The sequence below is a fragment of the Mauremys reevesii genome, linkage group 27 (genome assembly GCF_016161935.1).
Source record: "Mauremys reevesii isolate NIE-2019 linkage group 27, ASM1616193v1, whole genome shotgun sequence".
Lineage (NCBI taxonomy): Eukaryota > Metazoa > Chordata > Testudines > Geoemydidae > Mauremys > Mauremys reevesii.
This window is the reverse complement of record NC_052649.1, coordinates 298,510-312,646: the sequence shown is the minus strand read 5'-3', so window position 1 is coordinate 312,646 and position 14,137 is coordinate 298,510. Positions and strand designations below refer to the sequence as shown.

Sequence of the window (14,137 nt, the reverse complement as noted above, 5' to 3'; positions counted from 1 at the left end):
TTCTTAGAAACTGATGTCCACACAACAAACAGAGAAACCAACCTGCCTACTTTGAAACGATAAAAGAATGAAGCTGACACAGCCAGAAGTTAAACCTAAGATCCGAGGGAATGTAGGAGGCCATAACATGCCAGCCCTAATGGAGATGAGGGTTGGTTTTTGGTTTTGTTTGGGGTGAGAGGGCAGAAAGGGTTGTTTGGCGCTTTAAAAAAAAGCGACACACTGTGCACTACTTTAAAGAATGATAACATCAGTACAACGAACAGACCCTCACTGACAACATTTTGATACCGGCCACTATGTAGATACAATATTGGTACAAGAAACCGCTGACTCAACACAAAGTCAAAGGAATCTGCACCCCATCGTTGACAGGAGCATCTCACAAATACCCTTGTGCAATAGTGACTCCAAAGGCTCTGTAACAGTGTTAATAAGATTACAACAGCAGACTGCGAGAGTATTTTAGCTTCATATTATCCTTAAATTAACAAAATTCAATGTTAAGTAGTCATTCTCGCATTCACTCAATTGCACAAGAGGTAGGCTATATAAGATCACCTACTCACTGCTAAAACACCACAGACTGAAAAGCGAAGAGTGGCAGACAACTGGATCTCCTTAGTTAATCTAAGTCAAACTCACTAGAAGTAGACCGTAAAACCGGAGCAAAACAAAAATATGTAGATACTTAATACTCATGATCTTCAACCAATTGAAGACCATTTCCTAATTTACTCACCTGTCGAGCCCAGAGTTCGAGATACTGTGTATTCCTACAGTACTGACTGCACCAGATACGTGATACCTGCACTGTAATGTATTAAAGGGGAAATATGATCCAGAACTCAGCACTTGGCTGGTAAGTGAAGTAGGAAGTTACCTTATCGTGGGTTTAAACAAACTATTTAAATTTAGATACTGCATTACTAACTGGCAATCTTAATTGAAATTAAAAAGTAACTGCAGTTCAACTTTGTTGCTTTAGCAGGTTTTTTGAAGTTCTTAGTCCAAATATAATGAAAGTAACCAAGAGGAGGCATGTAATACTATCAGGCCTTATATTTCCTTTGCATTCTACAGGTCAGTTTATATAAATCCTTATCTTCTTGTACATATTTCTAAAACTTCACGTATACATGAAGTGTGAAGGAGGGTGGGGAAAGACTTGGACTTTTCTAAGCAGGCTCCCTTTTATTTTGGTCTGCCCAAAAGTGCAACTGAAAACAGCCACCAAGTACTGCAAACAGCAACTGGGGACTTAGTTTCACAAACCACCATTCTAACTGCAGTAAAACCACCCTCCTTTTTTTATATCTTTAAGAAAAGCATCTGTTATAATGAGAAAACCTCAACTAGGTGGGCCTTGCAGGATGCTCTAACATCCATTCGACTTAGACTCAGTCTAGATTCTTCTAGTAACCTGTTCCACACAAAAGCCCTGAACTAGGAAATCTTCATCTTCAGCTCATAGAATTCATTCTGGGCTTTGTTAGCCCATTCATGTTTAACCTATAACGGATGACTATTAGGAACAGTGGCTGCTTACCTCCAATTCTTTATCACTCAGAGAGCCCACGCTGCACAAGCTCTGATTGGAAGACTCGCTATTCAATGGACCCTACAGGTGGAAAAACAAAAACAACTTAGAGACAGTTTTCATATAAGGCAAGAAAGCTGTGGACATGTCTTAGCTTCAGTTCAGCCTTTAAAACCCTTTGCAGTGACAGTCTCATGCCCATTTGAAATATCACATTCTAACCACCATAGTAATGTTAGTAAAGGTCTAAAACAATTAGCTTGTGAAAGAAAACATTTTGAATTGCTGAATAGCAAAGCAAAGCAGCTCTTCCTGCAAGCACCTGCTTGACCCAGGGCTAAGAATTTAAAGGTATTTTCCATTTGGAAAGCTGGCTATTACTGCTGCCATGCGTTAGTTGTACTGGTTGAGATTGCAGGGAACTTCTCTTGCTACATTATTTCAGTCATCCTTGACTGACCCAGAACTAGAGATGTTTGCTCCCATCACACCAAATATTAATGTCCGAAAGCAGACTTTGGGCCAGAGTTACAAAGGTATTTAGGCACCAAAAGATGCTGATGGTCACCTCGTGGGATTTGCAAAAGTGCCTAAGCCAATTAGTGGTCCATCTGCATCATAAGGCATCTAAATACCTTTGTAAATCTGGTCCAAAGACTGCAGCAAATCCAATCTAAAAGGAAACTGGAGTGAATCACACAAATTTGCTGTTGCAGTTCGATGTAATACCCTCACACAAGATGATTTTAATTAGCAAATAGAAAGGGTAATGAACATGAAGCACATTTTCCAACCAGAGCAGTGTATAGGCAGCATTCTAGATTTCAACATTATCACCACCTCATGGCTCACTGAAAGAATAAGCCTCGCTTTCTGGCCAAGAGAAACCTCCTCCCTTGGTGTAAGCTATATCTGCTCTACTTGTGAGGCACCCAAAAACAAGAACTCTGATGCACCATCACAGAAACGGCATCACCACAGTAGTTCATTATTATACCAAGTTAATTCTCCGTATGAGTGAAATGGAGACTGTGCCGAAATAACAGCATGACCAAGCCAGATTTGTGAGGAAACCCTTCCCCCCAACCTCAGGTTTATATACAGAACATTCCAGGAGTACTAGCACAACTATGTTTAAATAAAGTTAAGGTTGTGATACATGCCAGTCAGAACCAAAAAGTTCAAAGTAAGGCCAAATTTCAGCTGTTGCAAATCTATATTACAACTTTAATGTTAAGCACTGACTTATTTATCTGTGTGTGTAAAGAGGCATAATAAGGTGTTCCGGGAAAAAAAAAAGCTACACTGGTGTAGTTTGAAAGACTATATTTAGGACTCTACATAAAAAAAAAAACCTTTAGATTTGTGAAAAGTTATTTTCTAGACCATATTGCAAATTATAAATCCCTTTACTTCCTCCACAAAACCATTTATCAGCACAAAAAATGGTTTTAAGCTAAAAAAATGCATTCCCCTAAAACACGACAATTTAAAATCTAGCTGGTTTTAAAAATTTATTCACAGTAAGTTGTTTCTTGACAGAATCTTGTACTCCAATTACCACCCGGGTGCATTATTTAAAATGACCAAGTGATAAACCCCTGACAACAAGATTTAACAGTAGTGCCAATGCTAACCTTTGATACAACCTTCAAGCGGCACTTACGGCAAGTGGTGACAAAAGGTTAATCTCTTTGCCCATGTAAAAAAGTTTGCTTATAAACTTCACAAATGATGCCCTCTAAAATCCATCATTTCCTTTTATAAACCTGAACCTCAACAGTACCGTCGAGACGTCAGCATTTGGTACAAATGTTAAAGCTTCGCTTCTATACCTTAATAAACCTTATTAGGTGCAGAAGTGTCTCAGATTTGTTCCCTGCCTCAGACATATTAAGGATCTATATTATGATGAAGATGAAAGTGAATGTTCTTCCCACAATCTCGCTGCCTCCATTTCACTCATGGAGAGTGAGCGACAGAAACATATGTTCCTAAAAGGCCACATTTGAGCTTTTCAGAGCAGGTTGTGCTCAAGATATTGCATTTGTTTAAGGAGGTTCTATATTTCATCCCACTGACTTGTATTCTAGAACAGCCCAGAGGGATAACATGATGTAGGCTATGGGCAGTCAGAAAAAGGTATGTAGAAATGTCAGATGTGTAAGTATCCTCAATGATGTACACAGACCAATCCTATTCGGTTTGAGTTAAAAAGTTGTTTTCCTAACTGCTCACCTGAAAACTCAACGTGGAATCTGAAAGTCATGCAGTGTTCTTCTGACCTTTGACACCATCACCAAAAGTAACTATTCTGCATCTGAACATGGCTGGTTTAATTAAGGCCTAGGTACAACTATGCAAAAGCAAGCTGGAACTGAATCTGTTTCACAAATCACCAGAATAGTTATTAAATTCTAATCAGTTTCTTGAAGGACAGAATTCAATGCTGAGTTTAGTTCTACCTTACTTTCTTTATGAGGCGTCTCTCAAAAGCAGTACTCCTCTTGAAAATCACAAGAGACAAATATCCTCATGCCTCCAACACCAAAAATATACGGGGAAAGAGAATGGACAAGTAGTCCATTCTTCTATCTTATACCATGGCTGAAATCAAAGTATATTCAGGCTTCAGTTCTACATGAATAGCAAGATACACTGCATTTAAAATGCAGCCCTAGAAGATAAACAATGATTAACAGGGAACAAGCCTGTCTCTACAAAAGCAGTTTCTCAGTGAAACCTAGGCTCCCCCTCCTCTAGTGGTTTATATAGCACCTTTTATCTTAGGCCCTTAACCATAGTTTATAGACAAGGAACTGAAGTTAAACAGCTGGTTTATGTATCACAAGGCAAGTCAGCAAAGGACTCTGGAACAGAACATCGGTTTCCTGACTCCCAGTCCTCTAACTATTACAGCACATTGCCTTCTCTGACCACTAGAATATATGCTAAACAGGAGTGGTGAAGATTTCTGATGACCCAGAAAGCCTAAGGAACATAGGTAAGTTCTCAGCTAAATCTCTTCTCACAATGCTACTTGAGTTTCCCCAGTCATCTAACCAGACGCCCACTGATCTTCATGGTGACATGAGAAATCAAGTGCTTAGCAAAACTATTTATAGCAACAGGTTTAGATAAATTGTCAGTAAGAGTCTACATTTGAGATATTTTTTTTCCCCATTCTAACTATATGTAGTTCCAACTCCTATATTCATTCCTGTTTTTTTCCTATTTAGTTCTGTGTGTCTGACATACGAACAAATGTACAGTACTTAATTTCCACTCATCTTGTGACTGTTTAAAATTAAAAATTATACTAAAATTAGGCACAGAATTAATCCAAAGAAGATAGAAGATCTTATCAAAGAGAGCAGGGAGACAACACCTGGCATAGAGTATATAAAACCAAATAAAAGTCTGGCGACAACATATTGTCAATTCCCTTACGTCACTTTTGGATCAGGAGATGTTTGCCAAAGATCTTCCTTGCTACTAGGAAGTCCAATGGCACTGCATTTTTGGCTGTGTTACAGCTGACTAATTTAAGAGTATTGTTTCAAGATAATACTCCACTGGAGAAGTTTTGCCGTAAGCCGACTCATTTAGTGTAACCAGTGCAAGGAAATGGGGGTCTGTCACCATCTTGAAGTATAGGCCATTTAAATAAAAAAAAAAAAAAAAAAGGAGTTTTTGGAGGGTCTACCCAATGGCAAGGCATTTCTCCACAATGGCATTCCTTGCTTCCTGAGGAAGTAATTTCCTGCTGATATAAAGCAGGGTGTTCTTCCCCACTTGTGATTCACCTGGTGGAGCGCTACTCCAAGGCCCACATCCGAAGTATCTGCGCGCAGCACAATCTTCATATTGTAATCTAGCTGCAAAAGCACTACTGACCTGCAAGAATCATCCAGAAGGGTTTTGAAAGCCTGCTCACATTTGGCAACTCACACAAGCTTGTCAGTCATTTTCTTCTTTGTAAGAACCATGGGAAGGGTTGCAGTCAAGCAGGATTGGCTGACATGATGATGGAAATAACCCGCAGTCTTTAGGAAAGCCCTCCTCTAACATTGTTTAGTGGAAGTGGACTAGCTTAACACCCACCTTGTCTGGCTCCAGTTTAAGTCTGTCCATTCCCCAATGTAAAATAACCCAGTGGACATCAAACAACAATTTGCAACACACTGTACATGATCCTCTCACAACTTGGTTTAGATGGTTCTCATCAATCTCGACCACAGGGAACTAGCCCAAAGTTATTTGTACTACATTCACCATCTGCTTGAATGTAGTGGATGCATTCCTCATGGTGAAAGGTAACATGAATTCTACAAGGAGTCACAAAGGATAATTTTGAATAGCGAACTCTGCTAAACACTCCTGTCAACTCAACTGCAGAAGAAGGACACTCAATTAGACCAAACTAGGATGATCCTTCTTGGGTGAACCAAACCTGTGCAACTTCCATATCTGCAAGTCAACAGGGAAGCAAAGGGGCTATATAAATTGATCACACAGTTTTAAATGGAAACAACTGACCCTTTCCAATTCCCTTGCAAGTTAGGTCACTTACACAAATTTGAACCAAGATAATCAAAAGGTGTGAATTACAGCCAATCAAATTACTTTTGTGCTAGTTAGTAAGTAAACATGTTTCACAAATATTCTTCCTTATTTCATGCTTTATTTACCTCAATATAAGAGGTATAATATAGTCTAAGTAAAAAAAAAAAAGACATCCTTCACACACAAGTGATATTTGAAACTTCTGCAATGCTGGTTAAAACTAGACCTTTCCAAACATCCAGTTAAAAAGATAAATATGCTACCAACAAAGTTTCCATAGGTCACCTCTGCTGCGTTTGAGAGGCAGGTAAGTTTACAAGTTTGACTCACTTTTCAATAGTTACCTGGTTTTCAATCTCCCAGGTTTGGTCTACATTTGAAAGTTCTATTAGCATAGGTACATTGGTGAGGATGTGATAAAACCACACCCCTGACTGACACAGTTACGTTGACATAACCCTCAGCGTAGACCAGTGGTTCTCAACCTATTTACCACCGTGGGCCGCATATGCAGCTGTGTGTGTGTTATGCAGACCACATCCACACAATACGTATACTACCTGTATGGCTCTGAGGATGTCACATGGGCAGCAGGTGTATGCTGACTGGGTTGCGGGTTGAGAACCACTGGTGTAGATGCAGCTATGTCAGCAGAAAGAGTGCTTCCATCAACTGAGCTAATGTTGTTCGAGAAGTTGGTGTTCCTACACTGACAGAAAAACCTCAGTATAGTGTCCGTAGCACAGACATATGCTAATGCTTTGCACGCTTCTATGGCAGCTACCATCTACAAATTTCAGAGTGCTTTACAAGCACCGATTCATTAATCACTACCTCCCTGCAAGGAAGGTTGTATTCTCATTTTACACATGGGGAAATTGAGGCAGAATTAGGTAAGTCACTTGACCTCTAGGTCACACTGAGTCAGTGACAGAGCTGAAGTAGAACCCGGATCTGATTTCCATTTCTGTGCTTTAGTAGCTATATATGATTATTTCAAATCCATCCAGATAATTATCAAATCTTCAGGATAAAAAGGAGAAAAAGTACTCTGGGTACTTCCTTTGCTAGCTGATGAATCCATTTATATCACTCAGAACTCCTACTCTGCTGCTCTATGAATGTTTGCATTAATTACACGGTAGATAACTTTTGGGGACTGCATTTTTTCCTAGAGGGAAATAATGCTCACTCAACTTTCAGTCCTCTACTTGGTAAATTTACAGCTAAAACAGAGGTCTAATTGCTAAGCTTATTTTGGTGATAAAGGATACGCAATCCTGGATAGACACAGGGTTCATAAAGCAAAAACAGGTTGCAAAATGTTGTTTTTATGGAAACAATATACTTTTTTTTGGATCTAGATATCCTGCAGCACAAACACTATTCAGGCTGTATTTGTTTCCATGTCCCTGTTTATTGTATCCTACATGCAAATTCAAAGACAGTAGTGACCAATGCTTCCTGAGTTTTAGTGTACCCATTTGGATCTAGATAATTACTATGGCCAAATACAGAGGGTCAGTGCTGTCTTGAAGTATTGCAGATTTATTTTTAAATTTAGGAAAAAAAATTCTAACAGTGAGTGAATCAGCACAGCTGCAGCAAAGCAAACCAGGACAAGTTTAACTTGTGGACATTGGTTCCCAATAGCAGGCTAGTGGATGACGGGTATGTTACAGTAATGATCCATCCTGATTTAGCCTGAATGATGGAGGCAGGAGTGTATGTGCACTCTCCCACCCACAACCAGCTAGCCCTCTTCATATCTGGTACAAATACCTTGAAATGGTACAAATCCTTTGGAACTATCCCACTTTGTATCTTACCAGCAGTGAGACAGAGGAAGGTGACTCGAGAAGACACTCGAAACTAAATGTTATCCACAGGAATTCAAACTACGTCTTGTCTTCAACACTGACTGACCCAACGTGGGAAACAGAGGTTTAGCTAGAAGTATGCCTCACAATTGAACTTTACTGTTCATTTGCTAAATGAAACCTAAGCTATGGGAGCTATTAAATAAGTAACCAAGTACCAGCTCATGTCAGCAATTCACAAAGCAAGACCTTCCTGAATTTACATAGGCATGAATTTGGTAAAGGAATACACTTAAACTGTATGGCAATGCTAGGTGCCCAACAAGTCACCATTGCTTTGAAGATGTCTAGCTACATGTATCAGAGGAGTAGCCGTGTCAGTCTGGATCTGTAAAAGTGGCAAAGAGTTCTGTGGCACCTTATAGACTAACAAACGTATTGGAGCATGGTCTTTCGTGGGTGAATACATGCATCCGACGAAGTGGGTATTCACCCACGAAAGCTCATGCTCCAATATGTTTGTTAGTCTGTAAGGTGTCACAGAACTCTTTGCCGCTTCTAGTTACATGGTTGTTTCATGTAGATGGAGTTCCATCAACTGCCTAGAAACACTGATTTCTTGCACCCGTGATTTTGGTTATTTCAAGAGTTTCTAAAAGGGCATGTTCTTTAATTTCTGAGGCTGAGGAAATTCAGTGCAAGTCCACACTGGTTTTCAGGTAGAAACACTCTTAAAAACAGTGTTATTTTCCCAGGTTTGCAAGTGAACAAAAGTTAAAAAACTATATATGCTGTAATTAGTAGTAAGAATACAAACTAGCATTTGTTTATTTTGCACAGGCCTGATTTGTGCTTTTTGTTTATGAATAAATACCAAGCAATAAGCCACATTAATAAAAGGCAGGAAAGTCAATGTTACAGCTGCCTGGCCTACTCACCCGATAGGAAAGCATCTGAGACAACATTTACTTTCTTCCTTTTACGCAACAAACAGCAGCAGAATACCTTCCATCCCAAGAGGCCGGTGCCAATCCCACTAGATGGCACTAACTCATTTGAAGTGGCTTTCCTTCCACATCCAACTGGAGAGAGCTAAAATTTTCCTTCAATCTATTAAAAACCGTATCATGGGTTTCCAAACATGCTCACTTTGAAATACTGAGATATAGATGCCAGTGCTGAGTGTGATGGGCAGAGATTCTGAAAAAGCATTGGCCCAGTAGAGTATATAGTATCTGGGATTAACATTACACCCACAGATTGTGGTACTGTACCATATTTTATACTAGACAAAGTTTACTACTGTACGTTCCGCCTCTGCTGTAAAGCCGGAAATAATGAGGAACTGTTGTTCTCTTTAGGTAGAGCATCAAGTTATGGTTCAACGGCATAAGAATTAGCAAGGTAGCTTTCAATATTAACCTGAACAGCGGAAGGGCATTTTTCTCCCAATTGTATAACCTCATGCAGTTTTGTATGTATAGTTTCCTCGATCTGCTTAAAGTTATTTCTTTATAAGAAGCAGCTTCCTAAGTTAACAATGTATTAAGGCACTGTATAATATAAAGAGACGGGTCGTGCCCTCAAGAAGGCTACAATCTAAGGGTATCTACACTAGAAATTTGTACTGCTTTATCTATACTTGTATAGTTAAAGAGGTCCAGCACCACCACCACCACCATTTAAGCACGGGCACAATTATATCAGTATAGCTCGCTCCACACAAGAAGGGGAAGAATAATTATACCAGTACAAGTCATCTTCATACCAGAAAAACTGCATCCCATTAGGGTTTTTACCTATATTACTATTTCAGTTTAAAAAAAAACAAAAAAAAACAACACACACATACACCACACACACATATCTAACTGAAAGTTGTAACAGTAAAACTTTTAAGTTTGGACCAGGCCTTAGTAAGCTTTAAGTTGCAGACTGTTTACTTACTGATCTGCTTCCAGGGCTTCATAATACAACTGCTACACAAATTAGTTCAGAAACAAAATATAAACTTGAAAACCATTCCAAGCTCTGATGTATTTATTTTGTACTTTTCATAAGAGAAAGGTAAATCAGCTACCGAGTTCCCTCTTTCCAATACGATTTGAACAGGCGGCTGAACCTTTTATAGCAACAGGTTATCTAGTTACATTTCCTTTCTAGCTTGAGATGGTCTGAAACTCAGTGTGTTTAAAGTGTGCGAACTAGAACGTTATCACTGTTCCACTGTCATCTTAAGAACTACAATGGTGGGAGAAACGAAGAGACGCTAGTACAGGAGCTGTAACACTATACACACAAACATATGGAGATCAAACCCAATAGTGGTATTTCAAACAAAAGGATGGGAGTTACACAACTTATTACTGAATAAGTGACTCAAGAAATGCAACTTCTGATCAGGTACAAAGTCATACATTAAGAGAAGGGTAGGATTTTGCTAGCAGGTTGTGAACCCAAGAGTATGCAAGCTTATCTCTGAATAAGCAAATTTTAGTTGAATATAACTGAGCTCACACAAGTTCAGTTGTTCTCAAAGAAGAACTGAATGGACAAGTTCCTGATGGCCTTAACCCTGGTTACATGCAAGTTCATCATAACGGTGGTCACCTAAGTTACTAATATTTGGTTTCCAAACAAGCCCTTTGAGATAGGAAAGAGGTGGGCTACACTGCCTCTGCCAAAAGAAGTGATGGTGGGGTGCATGGCCTTCTTTTATACTAAAAAAAGAGCAAATCTTAAAAACTAGCTCTTCATTACAGAACAAATTCACACACACTGTGGTGTCCATGCACAGAGAGGCAAATGCCTCATACTATTTTTAGTATTGTACAATCCTCTTTACACCCGCTTTAAAATAAGTTAGTGGACAAAATAAAACCATCAAAGAACAACTTTCCCTTAGTGAAGCAGCGCTACTTATGTTTAAAAAAAAATGTGGTGTACAAGATAGGTCAAAATTTGTGCCTGCTATATCACAGGTACTTTTACTCACTTTGGCAACACCTACTCCTGTGAACCTAGCCTCCAACAGTTCCTGCCGTCGTGGGTCCAGGCTATGCAACTCTTCCATCATTTCTGCTGCTATAGGAGAAAAATATGCCGTATTACGCAATGCAAAGAAAAGGGAAAGAACGTATTTCCTGTGGCACTGATGATGCTCAAAAATAGTTGTAGTACCAAGTGACTGTATACAAATAATTTCTGTCATGTAATATAGATTCAAAATGGTCATGCAGTAAAATGCGACTTGCCACCAAGGTGTTATTTTAATAAGGGCCTATTCTGGAGAGTTCCATCTTTTGACACTATTACCAGCTATTGGAAATTTCTTAACTTGAATAACCCCAGTTCTACTGCTAACAATGATTCCACCCTCTCCCATTGGGTATTTTGTTAAATCTGTTGCAGAGGAAACTGGGTGCGCGCGTGGGGGGGGGGGGGGCGCGGCAGGCAGGTCTGAAGTCTTTAGAGTTTTCTGACTATTGTAGGGCTAAAACACCCTTCACCCTGACAATTCTCTATACCTGCCACTCCCTGAAGCACTAGATAACCCCAAACGCCACACAACTACCTTTTTGCTTTTGTGACAACCACCTTAGACACAAAACCTGGGTTCTTCCAGGAAAGGGATGGGAGGGAGAGACTGATACTTTTTTAAACCTCTCCCTTTACTGAGCAATATACCAGATACTTCTAGCATGCAAGTTCCTCCCATATAGCTGGATACTTCTGGGTAATTCCAGGTGATCCATTAAATTTGGTACCATTATATGAAAGGTTTAAAAAAACGCATCCTTAGGTAGTCTGGGTTAATTCCTGAAATGTACAATTTGAGAGTTAATTGGAAAAAAAAAAGGGAGGAATTGCAGAATTTATTAGAACTGCGAGTCACATCTTGCCAACTGCATTTTAAGCAAGTTGGTAAGTTCCAGAAATATCTGTTCTAGTTTCATTTCTCCACATGAGCGAAAGACAGAAAAAAATGAGAGAATACAGATTTGCTGTATAAAGATCATCTGCTCCATGGAAAGTTCTTGAAGGGCAGCAAGTGCCCTCTAGAAAAGCCACCGTACAATTGTTCCTTCTATTTACTGTCCATTTTGTCCCCTTAAATCTCATTTCCTCTAAATGCTGGAAATCTAAGTTCCAAGGTGCTGAGCGAATCCATTGGGGGGCATTTACATGCACACACTCAGCCCCTGAACAAGCCATAAAACCCCCTAACAAATTGAGACGTCTGATTAATAAAATCCTCTGGTCTCCATTTAACGAAGCTGTCAGTGGTCTCTTTTCATTTGGAAATTAGAAACGCTAGAAATGGGAGAAGTGGGATGACAGGGAAGCAAGCCCACAAACATGCAGCTACTTCAGTCATCTTAAATAAGGGTGTGGAGGGGCCTGGGGCCCGTCTGGCCAGGGGGTCCCAGCCCTGGAGTGACCATGGGCTGGGATATAGGGGTGCTGGGGGGTTCGGGGGTTTGACACCATGGGTCTATCAGCCTCCCAGGGCTCGGGGTGCCCCTGGGGGAGAGCTGCTGGCAGCCCAGCCTCTCAGTGTCTCCCAGGAGCTGGGGGCCCTGCCTGACATCAGGGACCGTGTCTTTACAAGGATGATTTTAGCCTCCCCCCACCGCACCAGGTCCCAGCTGCTGCGGCGGCTCCTGCACCTCCCCGGCCTCCCTCTCACCCGAGGCAGCCGCCACCTCAACTGCCAGGCCGGGGATCCGCAGGCCGTGCCCGGCCCCGGCCCGCCCTCGCCGGCCCCTTGGCCTCGCGCTTACCCCCGTCACCCCCCGGCAGCGGGGCCAGGGACCCCCGGGCCGGGCCGGGCCGGGCCCCGCTCCCCCAGCCCAGCAGCGCCCTAGCAACCGCCGGGGCCCAGGCCGCTCCGCGCCCACCCGCCCTGCCTCAGGCCGCGCTGACCCCGCTCCCCCGGGCCGGGGCCCCTCCAGCCGCGTTTCACCGCCCCCCGTCCCCGGGGCTCAGCCCGCCGCGGCTCTCACCTGGCGCTGCTCCCCCGCCGCTCCTCTCCCCTCCGGCCCGGCCCAGCAGCTCCCGGGCCCCGCTCGGATCCCGCCGCCGCCGGGGGCAAGAGGGGGGCGGGGGGAACCTGCTGCGGCCACCCGGGCGGGAGGGGGAGGCCCGGGGCGGCTCCGCGGCCTCTCCTGAGCCAGGCGCCCTGCCGCTGCGGGCAGCGGGCTCCACGCGAGCTCGGCGGCTCCGGGGGCGGGGGGGGGGGAAGCGGGGCGAGCCCCTCGCCGGGGGAGGCCGCAGATCCCCGGCCTCGCGTAGGCTCCCCTCCCGGCCAAGGTGCGTGAGGACCGGGGAGGGGGGCGGCGACGGCCTCGGAGGACAAAGGCCCCGGGGAAGGGGGGGCGGCTCCGATGAGCCGCAGGTGGGGGCACGAGAATCCGGGGCACCCCCCCTCCCTGCCCGGTCAGCCCGACTAGTCGGCGATTAGTGGGGGTGGGGCGGGTGTCGGTGCGGCCGGGTCCGCCCCCTGGTCCGACTCGGCCCGGCCCGATAGGGATCGATTGGTGCAAAGACACACTAGTGAAAGCGCGTGTTCTCTCGCGAGATTTGCACGGGTGGGCGGGGGGTGGGGCGGTCAGGGGTGGGCGGGGGCGGGGAGGTCAGTGCTGGGCGGGGCTAGTGCATGGGGTGGGGGCGAATGCAGGAAGGGGGAGGGGCTAATGGGGGCTGGGAGGGGCCAATGCATGGGGTCGAGGGGGTAGGTGTTTGTGCAGGTGGAGAGGAGTGTGCATGGGGGGCCAGGGCACCTGATAGGAGAAGTGGGGTCAAGTGTGGAGGGGAGGGGCTACATCATGGAGGAGGGGTTTGGTAGGGCGAGAAGTTAGAGCCTGCCCCAAGTGGAGGAGCTAGTGTCTGGGATGGGGGTGTCTGTGCATGCAGTGAGGAAGGGGACCCGCCTGCATGGGAGGGATTGGGGCTGGGGGTCAGCAGAACTAGCTTAGTGCAGAAGGGAGGGGATTGGTGGAGATTTATACCCACCCAGGTTGTTTCACCCTCCAATGAACTGCAAGGCTGCTGATGGGAGGCGGGGGGCAGAGCGGGTGGCTGATGTGCTTAACACTCAGGGGTAAGGGTAACCTAGGCTGCCTTGCTCCCCCAGCCAAGAGGGTGCTTTCAAGGAGCACTGGCAGCAACAGACCAGGCGCAGAGGGAGGAGACGGAGCTGATGCATAAG

At 43.7% G+C, this 14,137-nt stretch overlaps 1 protein-coding gene across 5 annotated transcripts in view; it reads right to left on the bottom strand.

The window, feature by feature from the left end:
- Positions 1–13,361, bottom strand: part of TLK2 (tousled like kinase 2) — a 56,725-nt gene extending 43,364 nt beyond the window's left edge. For 3 of the 5 annotated variants that reach the window (XM_039516354.1, XM_039516352.1, XM_039516355.1), the window contains exons 1-3: positions 12,933–13,049; positions 10,922–11,010; positions 1,550–1,621 (exon numbers count right to left, since the gene is read on the bottom strand). In XM_039516354.1, coding sequence (XP_039372288.1) covers positions 1,550–1,621; positions 10,922–11,002 — 153 coding nt within the window. In that variant the 5' untranslated portion in view covers positions 11,003–11,010; positions 12,933–13,049. Of the gene's footprint in view, positions 1–1,549; positions 1,622–10,921; positions 11,011–12,932 lie in introns of all 5 variants that reach the window. The other 2 variants (XM_039516353.1, XM_039516351.1) reach the window with 2 other exon arrangements.
- Positions 13,362–14,137: the final 776 nt, after the last annotated feature.